At 36.1% G+C, this 22,709-nt stretch overlaps 1 protein-coding gene across 1 annotated transcript in view; it reads left to right on the top strand.

The window, feature by feature from the left end:
• The window catches only part of LOC150078175 (uncharacterized), a 136,116-nt gene that overhangs the window by 101,989 nt on the left and 11,418 nt on the right, over positions 1-22,709 (top strand). The window contains exons 12-16 of the mRNA XM_090384693.1: positions 3,911-4,021; positions 14,491-14,601; positions 16,266-16,382; positions 16,954-17,171; positions 21,399-21,582. Coding sequence (XP_090240819.1) covers positions 3,911-4,021; positions 14,491-14,601; positions 16,266-16,382; positions 16,954-17,171; positions 21,399-21,582 — 741 coding nt within the window. The remainder of the gene's footprint in view (positions 1-3,910; positions 4,022-14,490; positions 14,602-16,265; positions 16,383-16,953; positions 17,172-21,398; positions 21,583-22,709) is intronic.

A 22,709-nucleotide genomic window follows, 5' to 3' on the forward strand; every position in this document is an offset into this window, starting at 1 on the left:
GCCTTGTTTGAGAGTAAGAAGTCAAGAAGCCCAACATGAACAAATATGTGTCATTCCTAAATGTTCTTTCAAGTTGTTTGTGCAACCCCATAACTAATACTCAAGGCCTCTGCAAGTTTTCTGACTATAATTCATCAAGGATGGCAACAGATGCTGTTCCAAAAGTTACGTCATCCCATCATATATTGATGTTGATTGACATCCTGGGATAGGGTCATATTCTATGCCTCCAATTCTTCTATTTTTGAACCGTATATGCCTTCTAAATGCAGTGGATCTGGTTGTGACAGATTCTCCGTAGGCATTTTTTTTTTTTCTTCAAAAGTTCTAATATTTCTATTGCGTTTTATTCAGTAGAACACAATTTCACACTGGCTTGTTGTTTATTCATTATTTTCCTGTTGGATATGCAATCCTTGTTTGAGTTTAATGCTGACCTTCAGTAATTACTGTTGACCAAAGACAGAAAAATATATATATTTTTTCAGTTGTTATTCTTTTTAGACAACTTCCATCAGACAGCCTTGCCCCATCTCTCTCCACCCATTTTCTAAATACTTGTAGAAGTCATTGTTTGAGAAACAATTTAAGATATCTTCAGTGATATTTATTAATTCAGTGCAAAACAAGAAAATTTTTCACTGAATCTAATAAGTTTAAATGTACATAGTTTCATTAATAATCATTCTACCTTTTGTGTAGTAAAATTAGCCCTAAATTTTTTTATTACCCCTCATATAAATTTACAGAGACTAGTAAAACTATTTTAAGCATACAAAAAAAAAAAAAAAAAAACTTGTATCCTTCTCTAAGAAGCAACCGATTTTTCAATTACCAGTGAGATCATTCAGATATCACTTAATGAAATACCTTCATATAACTTCCTAAATGGATTATATTGTTATACCATTGACTGGTACCATCACCTGATCACATTGGGTAGACTTTACTTCTTACTAACAATAGTTGACCCTCTGACAGGGGCACCTCAGAATAAAGTTTGCCAGAGCTGTTTTTAATTCGAGCAAAATCTACATAATGACAACAATGCCAATTTATGAATTATTCAGTTGTTTCTTCAATAACAAAACAATTTAGTTTTGTGAATACTAACCCCTGGCTTAGTGCCATGAAGGATTTGTAAAGGTAGGGTACCTGCGTGTACCTAGGAACCTTACAATAAAGATCATATTTATTAATTACATGTGACTCTAAATTTGTGACTTTTGTGATGCATATGAAAATATAAAGTAATATGAACTACAAGCAAGTTAAAAAATTTTTCCCAAGCCCAGAACAGTTACATTGGTTTACATGAATTTAAAATAGATTTTTTCCCATAATGGTATTGATCTTTCATGTTTTTCATCATTAGAGTCTTCTCTAATGATGAAATGTTGCTCACTATTGTGACTATAGCAGCTTCTTTTTTTGTTATTTATTTTTTATTTCTTGGGAATTTTTTTTAACTGAAACGTAGAATACGATTGAACTGCACTGAATTATTAGTTGTGAACTTTGGTTACCAATGATTCGCTAGTGTTCTTCCCAAGAATGTAGTAGTAGTAGTAGTAGTAGTAGTGGCACATGATGCAAGAAAGCAAGTGTAGGAGCTTATGCAGCATCAGCCAAAAAAAAAAAAAAAAAAAAAAATCACACCATTCCCTCCAAATGCCTGTCCAGTTCCTCCTTAAATTTATTTAACCTATCAACTTCTACAACGACAGATGGAAGTTTGTTCCAGCAATTAACCACCCGCTGGCTACAGGCAAATTTCCGCACATCTATTCTACATCTGTCCTTTCTTAATTTGAACTTATGTCCCCGTAGGTTGGTAATCTGAACAAGTGGAAGGATCCCATCAGAATTCAGCGTGCTCAACCCATTCAAGGCCTTATAGACCTCAATCAGATCACCGCGCAGGTGCCTAGTCTCCAGCCGCTGCAATTTGCAGAACTTAAGCCTCTCTTGGTAAGAGAATCCCTTCATTCCCCTCACCAATCGTGTTGCTCTTCTCTGTACACGCTCAAGCAAATCTACGTCCTTCCTAAAATGAGGCCTCCAGACCTGTACGCAGTACTCAAGGCGTGGCCTGACCATTGCCTTATACAGAGGGACAATCACCTCCTTTTCCCTGCTAGCAAAATTCCTATATATCATTGACAAAACCCCATGACCCGCCCTAGCAGCCTGTCTGCACTGCTCAGAAAACTTCATATCTGACTGCACAATTACTCCCAGGTCTTTTTCATTTTCTACCACCTTAAGTGTAGTACCACACAGTTGGTACGTTTCTCTGGGGTTATTTCTACCCATATGCAGTACTTTGCATTTGTCAAGGTTGAACTTCAGTTGCCACTTCTTAGCCCATCTGCCCAAATTATCTAGATCCTGTTGCAGTAGCACACTGCCATTACTGTCATTAACAACCCTGCCAACCTTTGTGTCATCTGCAAACTTCGACATTAAGCCTGATATACCTTCATCAATATCATTGATAAATACACAAAACAACAGTGGACCCAACACCGAACCCTGTGGGACTCCACTAATAACATTAGTCCACGAAGAGCAGCACCCATTGATTACCACCCTCTGTCTTCTCCCACTTAACCATCCTTTTATCCATTGTAGCAACTTACCCTTAATACCATTCTGCTCCAATTTGTACAGTAGTCTTCCATGCGCAACAGTGTCAAAAGCTTTCCTGAAATCCAAGTATATGATATCAAAATTATTTTTTGCATCCAGTTCCTTTGTGACCACATCATAATAACCAATCAAATTTGTCAGACAAGACTTTCCCTTAACAAACCCATGCTGTGTTTGAGTTATCGCTGCAGTCTTGTCTAGATGATCCTGCAATGCATCTTTAACCAGCGACTCCATTATTTTACCCGGAACAGAAGTTAAACTAACTGGTCTGTAATTACTCGTGTCACCCTTCGATCCACCTTTGTGAATTAGGGACACATTTGCACATCTCCAGTCCGTGGGAACCTCCCCTGAGTCCAAGGATGCTCTCATAATTATGGCTAAGGGTTTGCTTAGCAAACCCTTAGCCATAATTAGCACTGAGGCAAACAATTAGGGCTGGAATGGCATTAGTGAAATCTAACTAGTCAGAGTTTCTACACTCCATCCACAGGCCAAACATCACAGATGCATAGCCTCAGCTATACACTGCACTTTGTAATATATAAACATTATTATAGTACAATAGAGATAGATGATTATTTCCTATCAACCAACAGTTAGAAGTAATAAATGAATTTCTAATACTCTATAACTTTTTAGCTGGCAGATTGACAGATGGCACTGATTTTAAATCAGAGAACTTGCATGTGGTTCACTTACCGAGGCCGACTGCATTGAGTCCTTTATTTCATTTAACTTTGTTGTTTGCCCACCAAGGAAGACTCATAAAACTAGATTGCAATGTATGAAGTTATGAATTTCAAAAAAAATTTTTTACAGTCTCTGTAAAGTTAATAAAATGTCTTGAAATTTCACACAAAGAATTGTTTATTTAAATCAGCATAGTCCACCAACACATTAATCATTCTATCCAACAATTATATTGGAAATTTTTTTATTTCTGGCTATTGGCTGATATGGAATAATCATCTATCTTACTGTAATGATGTACATGTATTACTCTTTGTATACTTCTGTTTCAACTAATTGCTGTGGTGTTCAGAATAATAATACACTGTTGTTCTAATGAGCTGAAACTGTCAGCTGGGTAATAATATTTAACATGGTTAGAGATGAAGTCTAATGGCAGATGGTCTGTTTTTATTAAAAATTTGCATATGATGCTTATTTTATTTCCTGTACTTCAGTTGTTTATTTGTTATTCATATTTAATAGTAATAAAAATATTTTATTTAATTTATTTTTTTTTCAGAAGTGATTTTAAATCATGTGGTAGATGGTGCTTATGTTATTGATCCCTTAACACCTTCTGTGGTACTACCTTCAGTAAGAGGTGGAAAACTGCGGATCACAGTGTCTGAGGGTAAGTTTTAACACGTTGGTAAATACTGAATGAGACCAGCAAAAAGACATTTCCAATTCTTTATTACAAAAAGGTGAAATGTAAACATAAAGATAAATGGAGAAAGCTATACTGAAGTAATGAAAGATCTATATAAATAGCATTAGGAGTAAAACTTTCTAAAGTTTAGCGTGACTTTAAAAAATCAATTATTCAGAGATGAGTAAATGCAACTACCAAAATGTAAAGATCAGTTTAGTGTTGCCCTTTTAAATAAATGCAGTTGCTGTTTGACAATAAATTATTTTTAAATAGTACAACTAAAGTTTTTTAATAACGACATTTTACATTTTTCAAAATGAGAAGTATAATGAACTTTTGTGAAATAAAATTATTATACACTATAAGTTTTGCCATTAATTGTTCTGAGTAAATACTTATTAGCTAATAAGTATTTTACTCAGATTATTTATCTGTTTTATATAAAATAGATAAATAATCTAGAAAACAAGTCAGTGTTTTTGTTCTCTCTTAAAATTAAGTGAATTCAGCATTGTTACACTGATGAAAATGAGCATCAGCTGATGCCCATGTTCATAGTAAGAGAATATAAATGAAAGAATAATATGAACAATATAAAAGCATATGAATGAAAGAACAATACAATAAGAGCTGGAAGTGCATGAAAGAATGTAAAAGTGATAAATAAACATTGGATTATCTACATATGCAAATAGGTATTGTGGCTGTTTTTATTATTAGTGCATATTCTCTCCGAATTTTCTGGATCCAAAAAAGTGCCTCGAGGCAGCGCAGTCTATTCCATGGCATGTGCTTGATGGATGTGACCCAATCCTCACAGTTGATCTAATCACCAGGTGGATAAATACAGTCACCCTCTATGCGTCAGCTAAAACCGTACACATTTCTCCAAGAACTAGAGCTTGGTGGACCAAAGATCTAGCGTGCAGTTTCCACAACAAACAGTACCTTCACAGGCAGTGGAAAATCTCTGGCACAACCCAAGATCGAATCCTATACTCCAGAGCAAGAGCTATGTTCAACAGACTCAAGGCATCAGCATTAAAGAGATACACTGATGCTACCTTGTCTAAAGGAAAAGTGCCATACTCATCAAGACACAGTTGCATTAATTAAAATCTTGATTTAGATAACTGGATGGACTACATTTCAAGATTCAAAACCAATTTCGCCTCTGCCGAAATTCCTCTCCAAAACTCCCAATTTGCTCCTACTGATGACCTTTCCATAATATCCATCACAAGACAGCAACCGATATATGCTATAACTCCCTGCGACCATATAGTACCGCAGGCCGTGATAAGATACCTCATTTCATAATTAAATGCCTTAGCCCCTATATCCTAGATGCATTACTCTCAATCTACAACTCTATTCTTTCCACACGAGTTTTCCCTGCTCAGTGGAATGAATACTCTGTGAGGCCACTGCCTAAGGTCAAAGCACCAACAAGCCTAAAAGATTTCAGACCAATCTCAACTTCTTCCACCCTCCTCAAACTTCTAGAAAAGGTACTCCTTCCAGCATTAAACAAACAGCTGATGCCACAGAAGCCGAAACTGTTCCATTTCGCAGTCGAAAATAGATCCACCATAACAAACCTCATGGCTGCACAGACATCAATTCTTCAAGCCTTCGAAACTAAATCTGAATTAGCTATAGTGTACGCTGACATTGAAGCTGCTTTTGACAGCCTAGACATCACAGCCCTTCTCAGACTCCTGCAATTCTTCTTCAGGATTAATGGAGACCTACTAGCTTTCCTCACCGCCTTATTGAAGAATAGACGTGTCCACCTCACTTTGAAGAAAACCCACTTTACAAGAAAAATGAATGCAGGAGTCCCACAAGGTGGTGTCCTGTCTGGCCTTCTCTTCTCAGCAATTCTGATTCCTTTCATTAGTCATCGTGATGATGCTCTAATATATGCCGACGATATAAAGTTTCTTACCTTAATCTCACCGTCTGCAAACCCAATGGAAATCACGTCTTCCATCATAGAGAACTTGACCACTCTTTCAACTTACTTGAAGATGTTTGGATTAAACCTTAACCCGTCAAAATCTGCAATAATGACTTACTCATTGAAACAGCAACCAACAATAATTCAACCTTCAGTTTTAGGTACTCTAATTCCAGTGGTTACCTGCCATAAAGATCTCGGGGTCTATTTTGATCGAAGCTGAAATTTAATGATCACACAGAATACCTCCGGAAGCGTTTTAACACCCTACGCTGGAAAGCGAAACAACACTTACTTCATTCCAACGATGCCGCAACCACTACCAGATATCTTCAAGCCACTGTTTATCCAGCTATTTTATACGCTGCTGAAATTTGGGCATCTGCGTCGCCTTCACTTCAAAAAACCGGTGTTCTCCGTGTGAATACTGGACCCTGAAATGGGCCACAAATAAGCATCGCCGACCCTCTCAATTGAGAACAACTGACATGGCTGAGCAGCTAAATGTACCCAGGCTCCCGAGGTTAATTGACAGCAGGCGTTTAATGACTTCAGTAAAAATGTACACAGGAGTAATAAACGTCCCAAACATCTGGGATTTCTGTCAGTGGCACAATCCTACGCCATCCTTGAGGTCAGAGCCCACACTAATCCTCAAATACAACCGGTTGAAACTGTGTAGTTGGTTCCTACCTGCCCAGGCACTCCCCAAAATTCAGGCACTGCTCCGTCTTGGAGTCAACCTTCAGAAATTAGCTACCAACTACAAATACCGTCACATGCTCCTCGAGTGGATTCCATCTGTGGAACTGGGATAATTTCCTCCATATGACGTTTAGTCCTCATTTTTCATTATTATAATTTACATGTTTGTAACTCATAATTTCCATGTAACGGTATTTTTTTCCTTTTTGCCAATTAATTTTATTTATAATTTCATTTATAATGTAAAACTCCTGGCCATGTCGCCGTGTTGAGTATTATTGTCTCTAGTACATGTCCTGTACTTATTAGCAATAAAGAATTTATTTATTTATTATTTATATAAATGCACATTACATGATATTACTAGCAACACTCTATATTTCATTAATTCTCTCAGTTTTTCAGACATTACACTCAGAGACCACTTCGGTCATTGAAACCATCACACTATTGCAATAACATTAGCATGTGAAAAGATTTCAATTAGTGAGGAAAACCTGTTGACAATGTTTTACTTTAATTCTCATGCCATCAAAAATGTTGGATGAGAGTATATTTTTTTAATGTGTAACATAAAAGTTCAGTTTTGCCATAAAAAATTTACAGAATAGGCAGTTCAAGCTTTCATTCAAAATGCCAAAAATCATTGCTGCTAAATTTATAGAATCATGGATCATTAATCACAAAACAGTTCACTATAGATGGCTTGTAAGGTTCTCAAAAATACAAATTACACCACACCTGCAAGATTTGGGAATGAGTCTTTGAAGTTATTATGGCCAGACTGAGAATCAACCTATGGCAAAAAAAAAAAAAAATTTCATTTGTTATAGACATTTCTACATATATGATAAAAGCAGCTTCTGCATTACAAGTTTTCTTCCAAACCTAATCCACAATTCTTGCTTAGCTCATGGCTTACACAGGTTTGTAGAAACAATTAGTGAAAATTTTGACGTCAATAAAGTTATTTCTTGTGCAAAAAAAGATTTTCATAAAAGTCCTTGCATGCATACCGACATATGGGGGTATGCAACCTGGCCTTTCACTTCTACCAGAGCCTGTTTTGAAAAGGTGGGGAAGATAGTCATGTGCAGCATTGTTTAATGCTGCACATGACTATCTGAAAACTGATTCGCTAAAGAAAAAAAAAAAAAAAAATTTGAAGCTTTGGATACTACAGCTATCAGAATTTCTAAGGCAGTTGTTTCCAGTTCTTTAGTTAGAAATTTCAGCCATTCCTGGAGATACAAGAGAGAAAATAAGAAATAAATTTGATAATGCTTTAAAAAAAAGTCCTCTAATGGATGGTTCCAGGATTTTACAACTTGTCATGAACTGTCGTCAAAAAAGCATACAACAAAAGTGCAACCATTGATGCTGAAGCTACAGAGGAATGGAAGGAGAATCATTTAAAAAACATTTTGTTGATGTATGGCCAGAACAACTGCAATAGTGATGAAGCTGGCCTTTTTATTTTTAGGTTGTTACTGCATAAAATGCTTACATTTAAAGGTGAGAAATGTAGTGTTTGGGGGGGGGGGGAGGCAAAGCAATGGATTCGCATTCTTCCAGTAACCATGTCTAGCACAGAGAAGCTTCCTTGAGAGCACTGAGGCTTTTGAGAAAGCCCAGAAGCCCCAATGTAAATAACTGCAATTCTCATTGCCAAGTGAACAGCCTATCTGCAATCACTGTTAAGTACCTGCCACCTAATATGACATGAGTTCTTCAGCCACATAATTAAGATGTAATATAGGGCTTTGGAGAATGCTATTGAACAAAATTGTGCTGTAATGAAAGCAAAACACAATGCAAAATCAATGTGCTGTAATAGTAATAGAGGCATGTGATGCAATAAAGCAAGCGTATCAGCTTATATAGCATCAGCTAAAAAAAAAAAAAAAAAAAATTCACACAACCATTCCCTCTAAATGTTTGTCCAGTTCCTCCTTGAATTTATTTAAGCTGTCAACTTCCACAACGACAGATGGAAGTTTGTTTCAGCAATTAACAACCCGCTGGCTAAAGGCAAATTTCCGCACATCTATTCTACAACTGTCTTTCCTCAATTTGAATTTATGCCCCCTTAGGTTCATAATCTGAGTAAGTTGAAGAATCCCATCAGAATTCAGCATGCTCAACAGATCACCTCACAGGTGCCTAGTCTCCAGCCACTGCAATTTTCAGAATTTAAGCCTTTCTTGGTAAGAGTATCCTTCATTCCCCTCACCAATCTTGTTGCCCCTCTCTGTACACGCTGAAGAAAATCTACATCCTTTCTAAAATGAGGCCTCCAGACCTGTATGCAGTACTCAAGGTGTGGCCTGACCATTGCCTTATACAAAGGGATAATCACCTCCTTTTCCCTGCTAACAAAATTTCTGTATATCATTGACAAAACCCCATGACCTGCTCTTGCAGCCTATCTGCATTGCTCAGAAAACTTCATATCTGACTGCACAATTACTCCCAGGTCTTTTTCATTTTCTACCACCCTAAGTGTAGTACCACACAGTTTGTACATTTCTCTGGGGTTACGTCTACCCATATGCGGTTATTTGCATTTGTCAATGTTAAACTTCAGTTGCCACTTCTCAGGCCATCTGCCCAAATGTTCTATATCCTGTACCAGTAGTGTACTGCCATTACTGTCATTAACAACCCTGCTAACCTTTGTATCATCTGCAAACTTTGACAACCATGGGTGGGTAACTTTTCTTCTGATTCTGTTGATGTGACGTACAGAGCCTGTTAAAATGGAAATCTAGAAGTGACAACATCATCCAGGTACCAGATCTCAGGGATGGCAAAAGGAATGGTATCATTGGGGTCTTTTCATCTAGTGGAATAGCAACAAAATGAATACAGTATTATTTTCATATAGTGGAAAGAGGTGGCATTTTCTTCTTTGCATCCAGGTGTGTGCAAAAGTCTTCTAACAGCCTTAATGAAGGACTCATTTACAGAGGTATTTTCAATGGTCAAAGTTTCAGGTGCCTTTAGAGGATCCTTGTCATGTATTTTCCATGGTTAAAGTATCCAATGCATTTAGCATTAGAAGATCCTTGTCATAAACTACTGGGCTGACTTGAGATATGAAAAAAATAAATAAATAAAATGAACTAAGGGACTGACCTAGCATCAAATATCTAGCTTAAAAAATATAAAAAATAAATTAAAATTCATTAATTATACATGCTACATTAAAATTCTCAAAATGACATATAGATAAAAATAGTTATGTAGAAATAAACTGAAAATGGTTTTCAATATAAAAACAATTGTCAATGTCTTTATATTCTAAAAATTTTAGATATTTTTACAATAACCTGTTCCTTTAGGTTGTCATAGACATTCTCTCATATATGCCAGACAAGCTGTACTTGCTACCTGGGAATCTAAAATGCTGATGGAACTGATATTCGGGTGATACTCAAGTCAAGTGGACCCAATTTTGGCAAAGTCCATGACAACCAAATCCTCTGCTTGCACCTTCACGATGGTGGGACTGTTAGTAATCCTGGGTATAACCTCCATGCACAAGCACACAGGTGTTAACACCCGGGTGACCACCCAGGTGTTAACCAACGTAAGCAGGGGTTGAGATGTGGCATCCACACCACATGGAGGAATGCCACCCCTTTGTGTTACCAGGCAGTATTAGGTGGTAGATGACTCTCATCAACCGGTGCAATACCACCACTTTGCTTATTGGAGGCTTGAAGTGGTGGAACCCATGTTTAGTCTCCAGAGCTAAGTTCCGGTCAACACTTTCCGATCTTTTCCATCATGCAGTATGATTGATGACTTTTGAGGTTATGATGAACATCGTAGGGAGATCCAATCTTCCTTACATTTCGAGGGTACAGCTCTAAAACAGTGTTCGCAGGCCGGCCACTAGTTAGTACACCGGACCGAACCTATTGGTAACTCTCTAGGAGGCTTCCGAATCAGCTAGTGTATAATCTTGCTACCTCTACTCTGCCAGATAGTGACTGGAAGGAGACCGAGTAGTGTGTTCGGGGAAGGGGCGCATTGTCAAGGCCACATTATGTCAAGGATCTGGGTATATTCTTACCATGTGTATGGCATATCCAAAAATTTCATTACTTCATACAGCATGTCCCACCCACTTTTTCTTACTATTGAATACACCATGAATTGTCAAACTAATAGAGTAAGCTTATCAGTGAAAAGATGTAAACCTCCCAAACACTTCCTAATTCATTTCACAAATATACATGGTCTCAATTCTAATCTCAATGATGTCCATTTCCACTTGCAGTCCCCATGTACTTTTTCTGACAGAATCTCAGTTATTGGTTGATTCAACTACTGCTCATCTCAGTTGCCCAAATTATTTGCTGTATGATTCCTTTCGCCTCAAAGGTGGTACTTGTGCATTATGTCCGTTCCGATATTCCCTGTCAGAGATTTGGTAATTTGGAATCTCCTCTTTTCGATCTTCTCTGGCTTAAAATCTCTCTACCTCATTGTGTCAAATTCATTTGTTGTCTCTACCGTTCTCCCAACTCCACTAATCACTTGGAGCTGTTTGACTTCCTCTCTTTGCAACTTGACTTTCTCCAGTCCAACTTTCCTAACAGTGAGGTAATTTTCCTTGGTGATTTTAATGTTAACAACTCCAGCTGGCTTCTGTTTTCTAGTCACACCAACCCAGCTGCTGAGGTTTTTGCAATTACTAATGACCTTGCACAGATTGTTCATTTACCTACAAGAATACAGGACAATACTAACCATACAGCCAACATACTTGATCTTTTCTCACAAACAACCCTTCTAAGTACACGGTCGAAGTGAGAGGCCCGTTAGGCACCTCAGATCACAACTTGGTGATTGTCTCTTCTCCAATGGAGCCTTTATCTTATGGCTATTCCCAACCTCGTATTGTTTGACATTATAAGAATGCAAAATGGGATGACCTGCGAGATTTCTTGTCTTCTTTTCCTTGGTCGGATTACTGTTTCAAAACTTCTGATGTCACTGTTTGCTCAGATCGTGTCAGTGAAATTATTCTTGCAGGAATGGAATCCTTTATCCCATACTTCACTTTAAAATCTCGTCCTTTATCTAAACCTTGGTTTTCCAATGTTCAAGGGAAGAATGTTGCATATCGTAATTGGCTTGTTTCTAATTCTTCAGTTTTATTTTCTGCCTACACCAAAGCTCACAACAATTGTAAAGCAGTTATTAATCAGTCCAAACTAGAGTTTGAACAGGCTAAGAGTAGAAAACTTGCTTCTTGCCCTAATGGTAGCTGAGCATTCTGGTCTCTTGCCAAAGCTATTGGCTGCAACTTTTGCCCACCTCTGTCCAAACCGGATGGTTCTGTTATCACTTCAGCCAAGGATAAAAATTCCCAAAAATGGGATGCCAGCATCCCATTTTTCTTCCAACTCATGTATTAATGATCTTAGTAAAACACCTCCCGCCATTCCCAACATGCTCCATTCAATACCTCCTGTGGTCTAACGTCAAAAGGATGTCAGAAGGATTTTGGCGAATCTTCATGCTAAGAAAGCTCCAGGTCCCGATAGTATTTCTCCATTTGTTCTCAAAACCTGTGCTCCTGAACTTACTCCTATTCTTTGCCCCCTTTTTTCACTTTCTTATTCCAAAGGTGTTTTTCCTTCTGCTTGGAAATTTGATCATATCCAGCCAGTTCCTAAAAAGGGCGACAAATCCCTCCCATCCAATTATCGTCCCACTGCAATTACTTCTACTCTTTCTAAAGTAATGGAGAAATCAATTAACTGCCAACTCAAACTACCTAGAAACCTTCCATCTGATCAACGATCACCAGCATGGATTCCATCAGTGTCGATTCACTGGTGATATTCTGGCTTATGTTACCCATTTATGGACTAATTCAATTTCAATGGAAAAGTTCGGTAAAACACAAGCAGTTGCACTTGACATCTCAAAGGCTTTCAATCGTGTTTGGCATAAGTCTTCTAAACAAGCTTCCATCTTATGGTTTGTGCCGACCGGGCTACCCAGGTGGGTAAAATGCCTGCCTGGCAACCCAAAGGTCGCGGGTTCGAATCCCGCACTCGGGCTTGGATCAAAGTACTGCAAAAACCTTGGGAGATGCATTATGGCCACAGAAGCCCATGCGCCAACAACTACTAAAAAAAAAAAAAAATCTTATGGTTTGCCAACTGTTTTTTTGTAATTTGTTATCCAGTTTTCTCTCTGATAGCTCACTGAAGGTGATGGTAGATGGCTCTGTCTTCTATCTTCTCCACTAATGCTGGTGTCCCCCAAGGTTCAGTTCTTTCCCCCACTTTTTTCCTCTTGTATATTAATGACCGTCTTCCATTGACTGGAAATCCTATCCATAGTTTTGCTGATGATAGCACATTGCATTCCACTTTCCATTTTGAGAAACCTTATCCTGCTCAATCAGCTTCAACTTCTCGAAAATCTGCTACCAATTCCTTAAATGTCGATCTCTAGGTAATTCTCCAGTGGGGCAAAGACAACTTAGTTGATTTCAATCCTTCTAAAACTCAGTCTTGTCTTGTATCTCGCAAAAAAGGATTCTTCTGGTCCTATGCTTATCTTTGGCGACACTCCGATTTCTAGGAAAAATGATGTATCTCTTTTGGGGATTACCCTGACTTCTAATCTCTCTTGGCACAAGCACATTACAAATATTGCTTCCTCTGCATCTAAAAAACTTGGTTTTCTCTTTCGCTCTCGCCGTTACTTTTCTTCCAAACAGCTGTTCACTCTTTACAAATCGCAAATCCACCCTACCATGGAATATTGTTCCCACATCTGGTGTGGTGGTGCCCCCAAAACCTCTCTCAGGCTTCTTGATTTCATTCAGAAGAGGTCAGTTAGGTTAATTAATGATTCATCTCTAACAGAGTCTCTCCACTAGCTGTCTCATAGACGTACTGTTTCTGCTGCATGCCTCTTCTATAGATATTTCCATGGGCACTGTTCTTCTGAATTGGCTTCTATAATTCACGCTCTCTCATTCAAAACAGTTCGAACACGTGCCGCCACCAACCAACATCCATTTACTGTCCAACTTCAAACTTACAGAACCAACTTTTCATCTTCCTCATTTATTCATTCAACTGCTGTTTCCTGGAAGAACTTTCCTTCATATGTATTTCCTGAAAATTATAGTCTACAGAAGTTCAAGTCCATTGTCAACAAATATCTTCTTTCATCTTCTCAACCTCCAACGCAAGCACAGTACTAAGTACTACAGGTTCTAATACCCATCGTGTTTGAGGTTTACATAAAAAATAATAATAATAAAAAAACATCTAATAGGTAGAACTTTTGTTATATATGAATAAACTGGTTTGCATATATTGTAGAAACCTAATGCAATACAAGGACTTAATCAATTTTTTTTATATTTTTCTTTGAAGAAACAAATCCTTATCAGTGATTAGTGCTTTTTTTTTATTATTATTCAAAAAATTAGCCATGTCAGGATTATTTGAAGTAAATCAAATGTTTCCTTTGGTCTTAGCTGGTATAAATATGTAGAAAGTTAATTTTCTTTATACTGGGAAATAACTAGGAAATAAAAAAGTTATATAAACTATAATATAAAAACTTGGATAGAACAACAATTTCAATTTCTATTCTAGATTTTACAGTAAAAAACAAACAATGTGTGTGTGCAGCAGAAGACAGCCATTCAAATAGATAATTTTATAGGTACTATAAATTTATTTTATTATTGCAGAATGAGGAGATACCAAACTTAATTTTTTTTTCCTAACAGAAGGAAGATTTGTCAATGGAGTAAAAATCCTTGCGCCACCTATCTTTACTGGAACTGGAATTATCTATGTCATTGACAAAGTACTTCCTGCTCCGCCAGTTCCAAAGCCAAGTAAGAATTCTTACTTTTTGTAATCATACGTAATTAAAAATGATCAATCATAACAGTTCCCCTTACTGTATTCTAATATATTCACATAAAAAAAAACCTACATTACAGAGATTTGCCCCACTGCTGAGGAGTATAAACTGCAAAACTTGCAAGCAGAAACAATGTAGCCAGATATGTATGGCAGTGTCATATGCATCTTTATGCTAATTTCTTTTGTACCTTGTACTAACTCTCCTGTATTGTCTCTTAAGTGTTATTACTTGTGTAATAACAAATTTCCATAATGGTATCATAGGAAAAGTTATGTTATGCACTGTGAATTTCATGTTATAACTCACACTGATTTTTTTGTGATTTTGTAATGAACTGAACATTTTCATTTCAAGGGCTCTGAAAGACAATAGCTAGAACTTTTGAACTGAATTCGATAACTTGTGAATTGTATTAGATAACTGCATCATTAGTTCTTCACATATTTTTATATATAACTGATAAAAATCAGTTTGTAACAGCCATTTTGCTAACTTCTTGTTAAGTGCAAATAATTACATTAATATTTACAATTGTTCCTACAAAAAAAAAAAAAAAAAAAAAATCCCACAAATTGTTCCTAAGAAGAGATTTTAGTTGTTTTTTTTTTAACATTAAGAACTTTGTTTTGTCAATAGATATAAAATATATTTTGTTTTTTGAGTGATTAATCAAGTGTAGTTTGTTTTTGGGACCTTTTTTTTTTTTTTGCCTCATTAACTACTTTGGTCACAGTTGACTAGTTCATAAGGTTTATAATGCATTACATTTGTAATAAGTGTGTTCACGTTTTGTATAGATGTGTGGGTTCAAAAGCCTTGAATAGGGAGGCTTTACTTTCCCCTGCCTAAGATCAGCTAACTAAAGCCCAAATTGAAAAGACTTAAGAATTCCTCTAATCTCCAAAAGGATTTGAAAGGATTTAAACCTCTCCAAGCAAGTGACAACCCACTATACTATACTGTCACAGAGAATATATATCTTGTGTTGATGGAAAAAATTTACATCCATTATAAGAATAGATCACTCTGATTATGGGAATTTGCACTCTCATTCTTGAAATGCTAATGCAATAAAGAATCTAATCTGGAGATGAATTTAATATATATTATTAAACCTTATGCTATTTAATTTGTTTTATTCAATGAAACTAAAATCAGTTGCTATAAAATATAGTAGATTCTAATCAATTTATTTATAATGTAGTGATGAAAGTTAATTTTTTTTTCACAGAAGTTATCAGCACCTTTGTGTCTTTTAAAAAATTGTATGAGTTGAGTTGAAAACATTATTTCAAGTTCATTCAGAACTATTTTTTAGTTCTAGCAGATGCATATGTTCCATGCAATACTAAATTTCAATTTGCATGTAAAGGATTTTAAAAAAATCTCACTCATCATCAACATAAAGAACAACTAATCCAGAAATTTACTGGCAACATCAAATGCTGCCATATCATTTCAGTGTTATGGAACCACATAAACCTTAGCAGATTCAACATGATTAGAAATTTAGGAGTATCTATAGATTATGGTATACAGTACATTTTATACAAATAAATTCTGGATCTCTGTCTCAAATGTATATTATACATAACTAAATTTAGAGATGACACATTTTATTTTTTCAAATAGTTCCATCACAAATTGGGCTGGATGCAAATGTGGTTAATCTTGGAAGGGACCTCAGTGCAAACACTTTTCTCAACTGGATGGTAAAAACTGGACTCAATAAGGTGATCCAAGATGGAGGTAATGTTTTTCTTTATTTCTTTAATCAAAAGTAAAAACTGTTTATGTATGGACATGTTTATAACAAAACATTATTCCATTCTGCATTATGGATGGTTAAAATAAACATTGGTACAACTAGGGTGACCATGACTTTCTCAATGACTAGTGTTACAACAAAAAACATTAATGTTTGGCTGTGGCAACTGTTTTATGATGAACATTCATATTAGAATTTAAGTTCTACTATGCTGATGTTTAATAATTTTAATATTTGATAGAGCACCTAAACTTCTTCTTGCCCACACCAAAATGAAACCTATTTAAGGCAAGAATTGAAGTTCTTCTGTTGGTGACATAATTCACTACATGTGCGTGCACACTCTACAGAGTCCACACATGAAAGGGTTAAATGACATATGTATACTATTAGACTTTACAGTTTTATCATTTTGTTTTTTGCCTCAGTTTCAGCAATTTTTGTTCTGTTTGATAATAATTCTCTTTTCAAGAACTAATAATTTGACTCATCTAGCTCTTAATACTGAAGTCATCGTTAACTTAGTCCTTGTTTTTATTATTTGTTCCCAAGGAAAGTACACCATCTATATTCCAACTGATGATGCTATCAAGGCCTTAACACCAACATTAAGAGTGGCTGTCACTACAGATCTCAAACGTCTCAGACCTTTAGTGAAGTACCACATAGTACCAAAAAACATTGATGTAACCAGAGTGAATAATGAGCAGTTGATGCCAACCTTATTGAATGGGAAATCCATCAGATACAATCTGTACCACAATGGCACAGTAAGTGATATCCCCTGTTTCTACCTGTTAATTTCCATTAAGCTCTGTGACAATTGACTGACCTTCAAAATGAAATATTCTGAGAAAAATAAGTACACTGTGTTATCTTCATTAAAAACAAAGTATGTCATATTTGTTAGAGTGCTTTGTCTAATTAAATTATTTTAATATAATACATACTTTCTTGAATATAAGCCACGCTCCAAAAATTGTCTTGAAATTGAAAAAAATATATATTATACATTTACTTCATTTTTGACTTTAAAAATATGTACAATGCAACGATAATGCCACTAGCTTCAAGGCCAAGCTCATCAAGAAAGCCATAATGTAGAATATTGGCATATAAATTAGAATACTTGAAATATCCTCTGGTGATCAGTATCACTAATATTGTTGCATTATAATACACTCTAGTTCAACAGTCTATATGCAACAATTAGAACAACTCAGAATAAGCAAGTTTCACTTTGCTCCATGTAGTTACATATGAGGTGGGGAGGCTCAAAAAGTATTTGTATTCACCCAAAAGTAGTTGTGATAGAAGGTTGAAATAAACACCATGTATTACACTTATTCAATATAGTCACCAGACAAAATGACACTTTTTTTCACCATCTCTCAATACACTTCCAGAAGTCCTCTGTTGTCCTTAAAACCACAACTTGTCAGTAGAAATCACCTCATCATCAGCAGCAAAGTGTTTCCCATGAAGAAAGACTTTGAGGGCAGGAAGGGGAAGAAATTTGAAGGTGCAAGGTTGGGAGGAATAAGCAGGAAGCAGCAATATGTCAAACCTACTTTTGTGGGCATACCTCATTTCAGCATGTGAGGAATGTGCAGGGGCATTATCGTGGAGCTGGCACACACCTTTTAACAGTTTTCCTCATCTGTTTTCTTTTATAGTAGCAAGGAGGTTGGAATAATACTTTTCTGTCACAGTACAGCCCCATTTGAAAGTAATCTGTTAGTATTGCACCATGCTGATCCCAAAAAAAACAAAAAAAAAAACTGACAGCATTACCTTACCAGTGCTTGGTTGCACCTTTGTCTTTCAGGGGGAGTGGGATTTTGCATGCTTCCATTGTTTTGACATTTGTTTAGTTTGGGAATCAGTGATAGATCCAAGTTTCATCCATGACTAGCCATGAAAAAACTCCTCTCGCTTTTCCTGGCACATTAGCAACATTTCATATGCACATTGTGCCCTTTCCTTTCTGGTAAAGGGTCAGAAGTCTGGGAACCCATTTAGCACACCCTTTACTCATATGCAACTGTTGATGAATGATGTTCTCCACAGACCCTACACTAATTTGGAGCTCTTCAGCTATTTCTTTGACAATAATACAGTGATCTTCCAGGATTAATGTCGTCTCAATTTTTGCAACATGCTCTTCTGTTACAGAAATCCTTCTGAAATCCCAGGATGCCTAGCATCCTGGGAATTCTTTGTCATACACTGAAGTTCTTCCACGTTTGAATTGTTTATATGAATGTGCAACAACACTGTAACCTGGGCAGTCTTCTCCATAAACAGGTACCATTTCTTCACAGATTGTTTTGGGTATTTTCTCTTGCAGAAAGAGGAACCGAATCATTGATCTGTATTCCACTTTATCCATTGTGGCACTGCAAAGAAAAAAAATGAATTGACAATCAAAACCAAAATTTGTACGGTTGCATAGGATTTCAAGGTATCAACCAAAAAAAATTATCTTTCTACCACAACTACTTCTGGGTGAATACAAATCTTTTTTGACTCACCCATACATTACTTAAAACATGTTTGGATTTTTGAGAGGCTCTACCATAAAAAAAAAAAAAAAATAGGCAGGATTTGCTTCCATTAGTATTGGTTTGCATCAGTGCATCATATAATCAAAGCTAAATTGTCATCTGTCTATCATAACAATGAACCGTGTACCTGTACTAATCAAGTAGCACCCTGATTTTAAAAGTTGCAATTTTGAGGAAAATAGTGTAGTTCATATTTAAGCAAATATATTATATTAGGCAAATATATATTTAAGCAAGGATATGGTAATAATCCACATTAAATATGCTTTTTTTCTGTTTAAAGGCATATAATTAATTTGGTATTTACAGAGTATCACTGTTAACTGTTTTATGAAATTTAGAAAATCTGTTGAGAGAGCATTTTCTACAAAAAACTGCCAATTTCCTTCTCCACTTCTCTGTAGAGAAGGTGTTTAATTCCTACTTATGAATTAGTTAAACACACTCACTCTATACAACAAAATAAACATTTCTTTTGCTTCAGTTAAGAGCTTTTTTGTATATTTCAGAAAAATTAAACCATTCTACAGCAAATACAGAATAAAATTGAAATGCTTAAGTCAAAATTTCAGATTTACTTTATATACATATAAATTATTACTGATAGCCTAAAGATAAATTTCCTTTCACATCATTACTTTGAGTTTCTATAAATGAAATATTAGGATTCAGTTCCTTCATTATCTAACTAGTGTTCACAAAGTTATGAATTGTTCATGTCATGCTGGTGATTTCTAGGGCTGTTTCAGTTTCCTCTTTTTTTCAATGATGATGGCCCTAAGAAAAATCAACACCAAATATGAAGGAAGCAATTCACAATAAAACAAGTACTAAATTCCAGGGAGTGAACAATCCTCATTTTTGTCTGTTTTGATGTTTCAATTCAGGCTTAATTCCTTTTGATAATTCCACGTGTTAAGCTTTGACTAAGTGCCTTCAAAATGGAATCCTTCTGATACACTTCAAAATACTCATTTAAAGTGCATCACATGGCCAACACAGCAGAATCAAGTCCACAGTTAAAATATGCAAATGCCTCAGCAACTATATCATATTTTAATTATTGAATAAAATTATAAAAATTTTAATCATTTTTAAAAAACCTTCACTGAACAATAATAACTGTTCGTTTACAGTTACAAATAAGTAAAATGTAAATATAGCTTTTATCATACTCAAAACAATGACTTATATGCAGTATAGTATACAGATGAAACATTAATTGACCTATCAACCCTCTGGAACTTGTCAGGCGATACTTGCACAATACAATGTATTCACTCTTCAGCATTTGCGGTTCGTTGAAATCTCCCTCTACCAGCATTTACTTGTAATGGTCTCAGCATTTTCGTTTCTTAAGTCCTCTCCCCCCATTGCAATAGAATTCTTATGAACTTCATCCTAAATTAAAATCATATCTGTTAACTCAGTAGAAGTATGCAGGTTTATAGTAGCTCCCATTGTATCAGTTTAACAAGTGCCATGCTGTAAATAAGGCAGTCATTGCGGAACCTAAAACTCAAAGTGTCACCATGTCAAGTAAACAGACGAGTTGACACTGCTAGTATGTACTCGGACACTATTTACTCACAACCGAGTAGGTATGATTCGTGTCAGTGTTGATACACATTTTTTACTGTTTAAAGCCTGTTTTACAGAGTCACATTTTTATGATAGATTTGAACATAAAAATGTTTTGCCATTTTACACAGTTCTGTAATTTATGATTAATGTTTAATATCTTGAAAATATACTTTACATATGTGTTTTGTAGGAACTTATTTTCTTACTTTTAGCTGTAGAATGTGCTCTATGCAATTTTGAAACACCCTGCATACACAATATTTCAACTATGTACTATAATAAGGTTTGGTAGTTGTTGGCGCATCGGCTTCTGTGGCCATAATGCACCTCCAAGGTTTTTGCAGTACTTTGATCCAAGCCCGAGGCGGGATTCGAACCCGCGACCTTTGGGTACTATAATAAGGAGCAACTATTTTGTCCCTAAGGCAATAATTACTTTTGTCCACTCTGACCATGTGGGCATTCTCTCTTCTAGCACCCCCATTTAAACATAAAAATACATGCACAAGCCTTGCACTGAATTTATTTCTAACAACAATATTAAGAAAGACAAAAATAAATATATCTGATTTATCTCAGCTCATACTTGCTACATACAAAAATGTTTCATATTCAAATTTCTGGCACCAAAAATAAATTGAATAAATTTACTTGGAATTTCAAAATTAGTTGCATAAGCTTAAATGCTCTTTACAACATAAAATGAGTTGTTTTGTACTTGGTATTTCATTTTGATTAAATTTTCAGTTAATATTACTGGAGTAAATTCATATCTCATTCTCTCTCTCTCTCTCTCTCTCTCTCTCTCCCTCTTTTTTTTTTTTTTTTTTTTTTTTTTTTTTTTAGGTCACTACAGTCTCTGGAGCTCCAATTGTAGCAATTCGTCATTCAGGTGAGGTCACATTGACAGTTGTAAATCGAACATTAATTCCACCAGCTGGAGACCTCTATTTGACCGTGTCAAAATCACCCCGTCTAAGGCATGTGGCTGAGCTTATCAAAGCAGCAAGATTAGAGAAAGAGCTTAAAAGTAAAAGAATTAATTTTATGAAATATTATTTTTTTTAAAATGTGAGGTAAATTAAAAATAGATTGTCTTCAATCACCACTTTGGGTTTAAAAAATAATCCTAGTGTGCACTGCTGAATGATCTTTAACTGCTTTATAAAAATGTTCTAAAAACAAATTTTTTCATTGCAGTCATAGGTAGGAGTTCAAATAACATATCAAAGAAAGCAAGGTGGGTAGAGTAGCATTAGTAGAGGCATATGATGCAAGAAAGCAAGCTTATGCAGCATCAGCCAAAAAAAAACAAAAAAAACTTCCACTTCACCCCTCCATTCGTTCGAAATAGATATCCAGCTGAGCCTTAAATTTATTTAGGCTATCAACTTCCACAACAAGGGAGGGAAGTCTGTTCCACCAACCAGCTAACACTGTAATTTGCAAAACTTAAGCCTTTCTTCATAAGAGCAACCCTTCGTTCCATTCACTACTCTTGTTGCCCTTCTCTGTACTCGTTCCAGTAGCTCTACATCCTTCTTGAAATGAGGCCTCCAGACCTGTATACAGTACTCAAGGTGTGGCCTGACCATTCCCTTATACAAGGGAATAATCACCTCCTTATCCCTGCTAGAAAAATTCCTATATATCATTGACAAGACACCATGAGCTACTCTTGCAGCCCATCTGCACTACTCAGAGAACTTCATATCTGCCTGCACAACCACCCCCAGGCCCTTTTCATTCTCTACCACTGTCAGTGTAGTACCACAGAGTTGATACATTGCTCTGGGGTTGCTGTTTCCCCATATGTAGTACTTTACATTTGTCAATGTTAAACTTCATTTGCCACTTCTCAGCCCATCTGCTCAACCTTTCCAGATCCTGTTGCAGCAGCAGCAGCATCGCGTCAGTAGTGTCCTTAACAACCCTGCCAACCTTTGTATCGTCTGCAAACTTGGACATTAAGCTTGATATGCCAGCATCAATATTATTTATAAATACAGAAAACAATAATGGACCCAACATTGAACCATGAGGGACTCCACTAATAACATTAGTTCACAATGAGCAGTGTCCATTGATTACCACTCTCTTTCTTCTCCCCCTCAACCACCCCTTTATCCATAACAGCAATTTGCCTCCAGTGCCACA

The sequence above is a fragment of the Mastigoproctus giganteus genome, chromosome 11, assembly GCF_048544385.1.
Source record: "Mastigoproctus giganteus isolate SK-2022 chromosome 11, ASM4854438v1, whole genome shotgun sequence".
NCBI lineage: Eukaryota > Metazoa > Arthropoda > Arachnida > Uropygi > Thelyphonidae > Mastigoproctus > Mastigoproctus giganteus.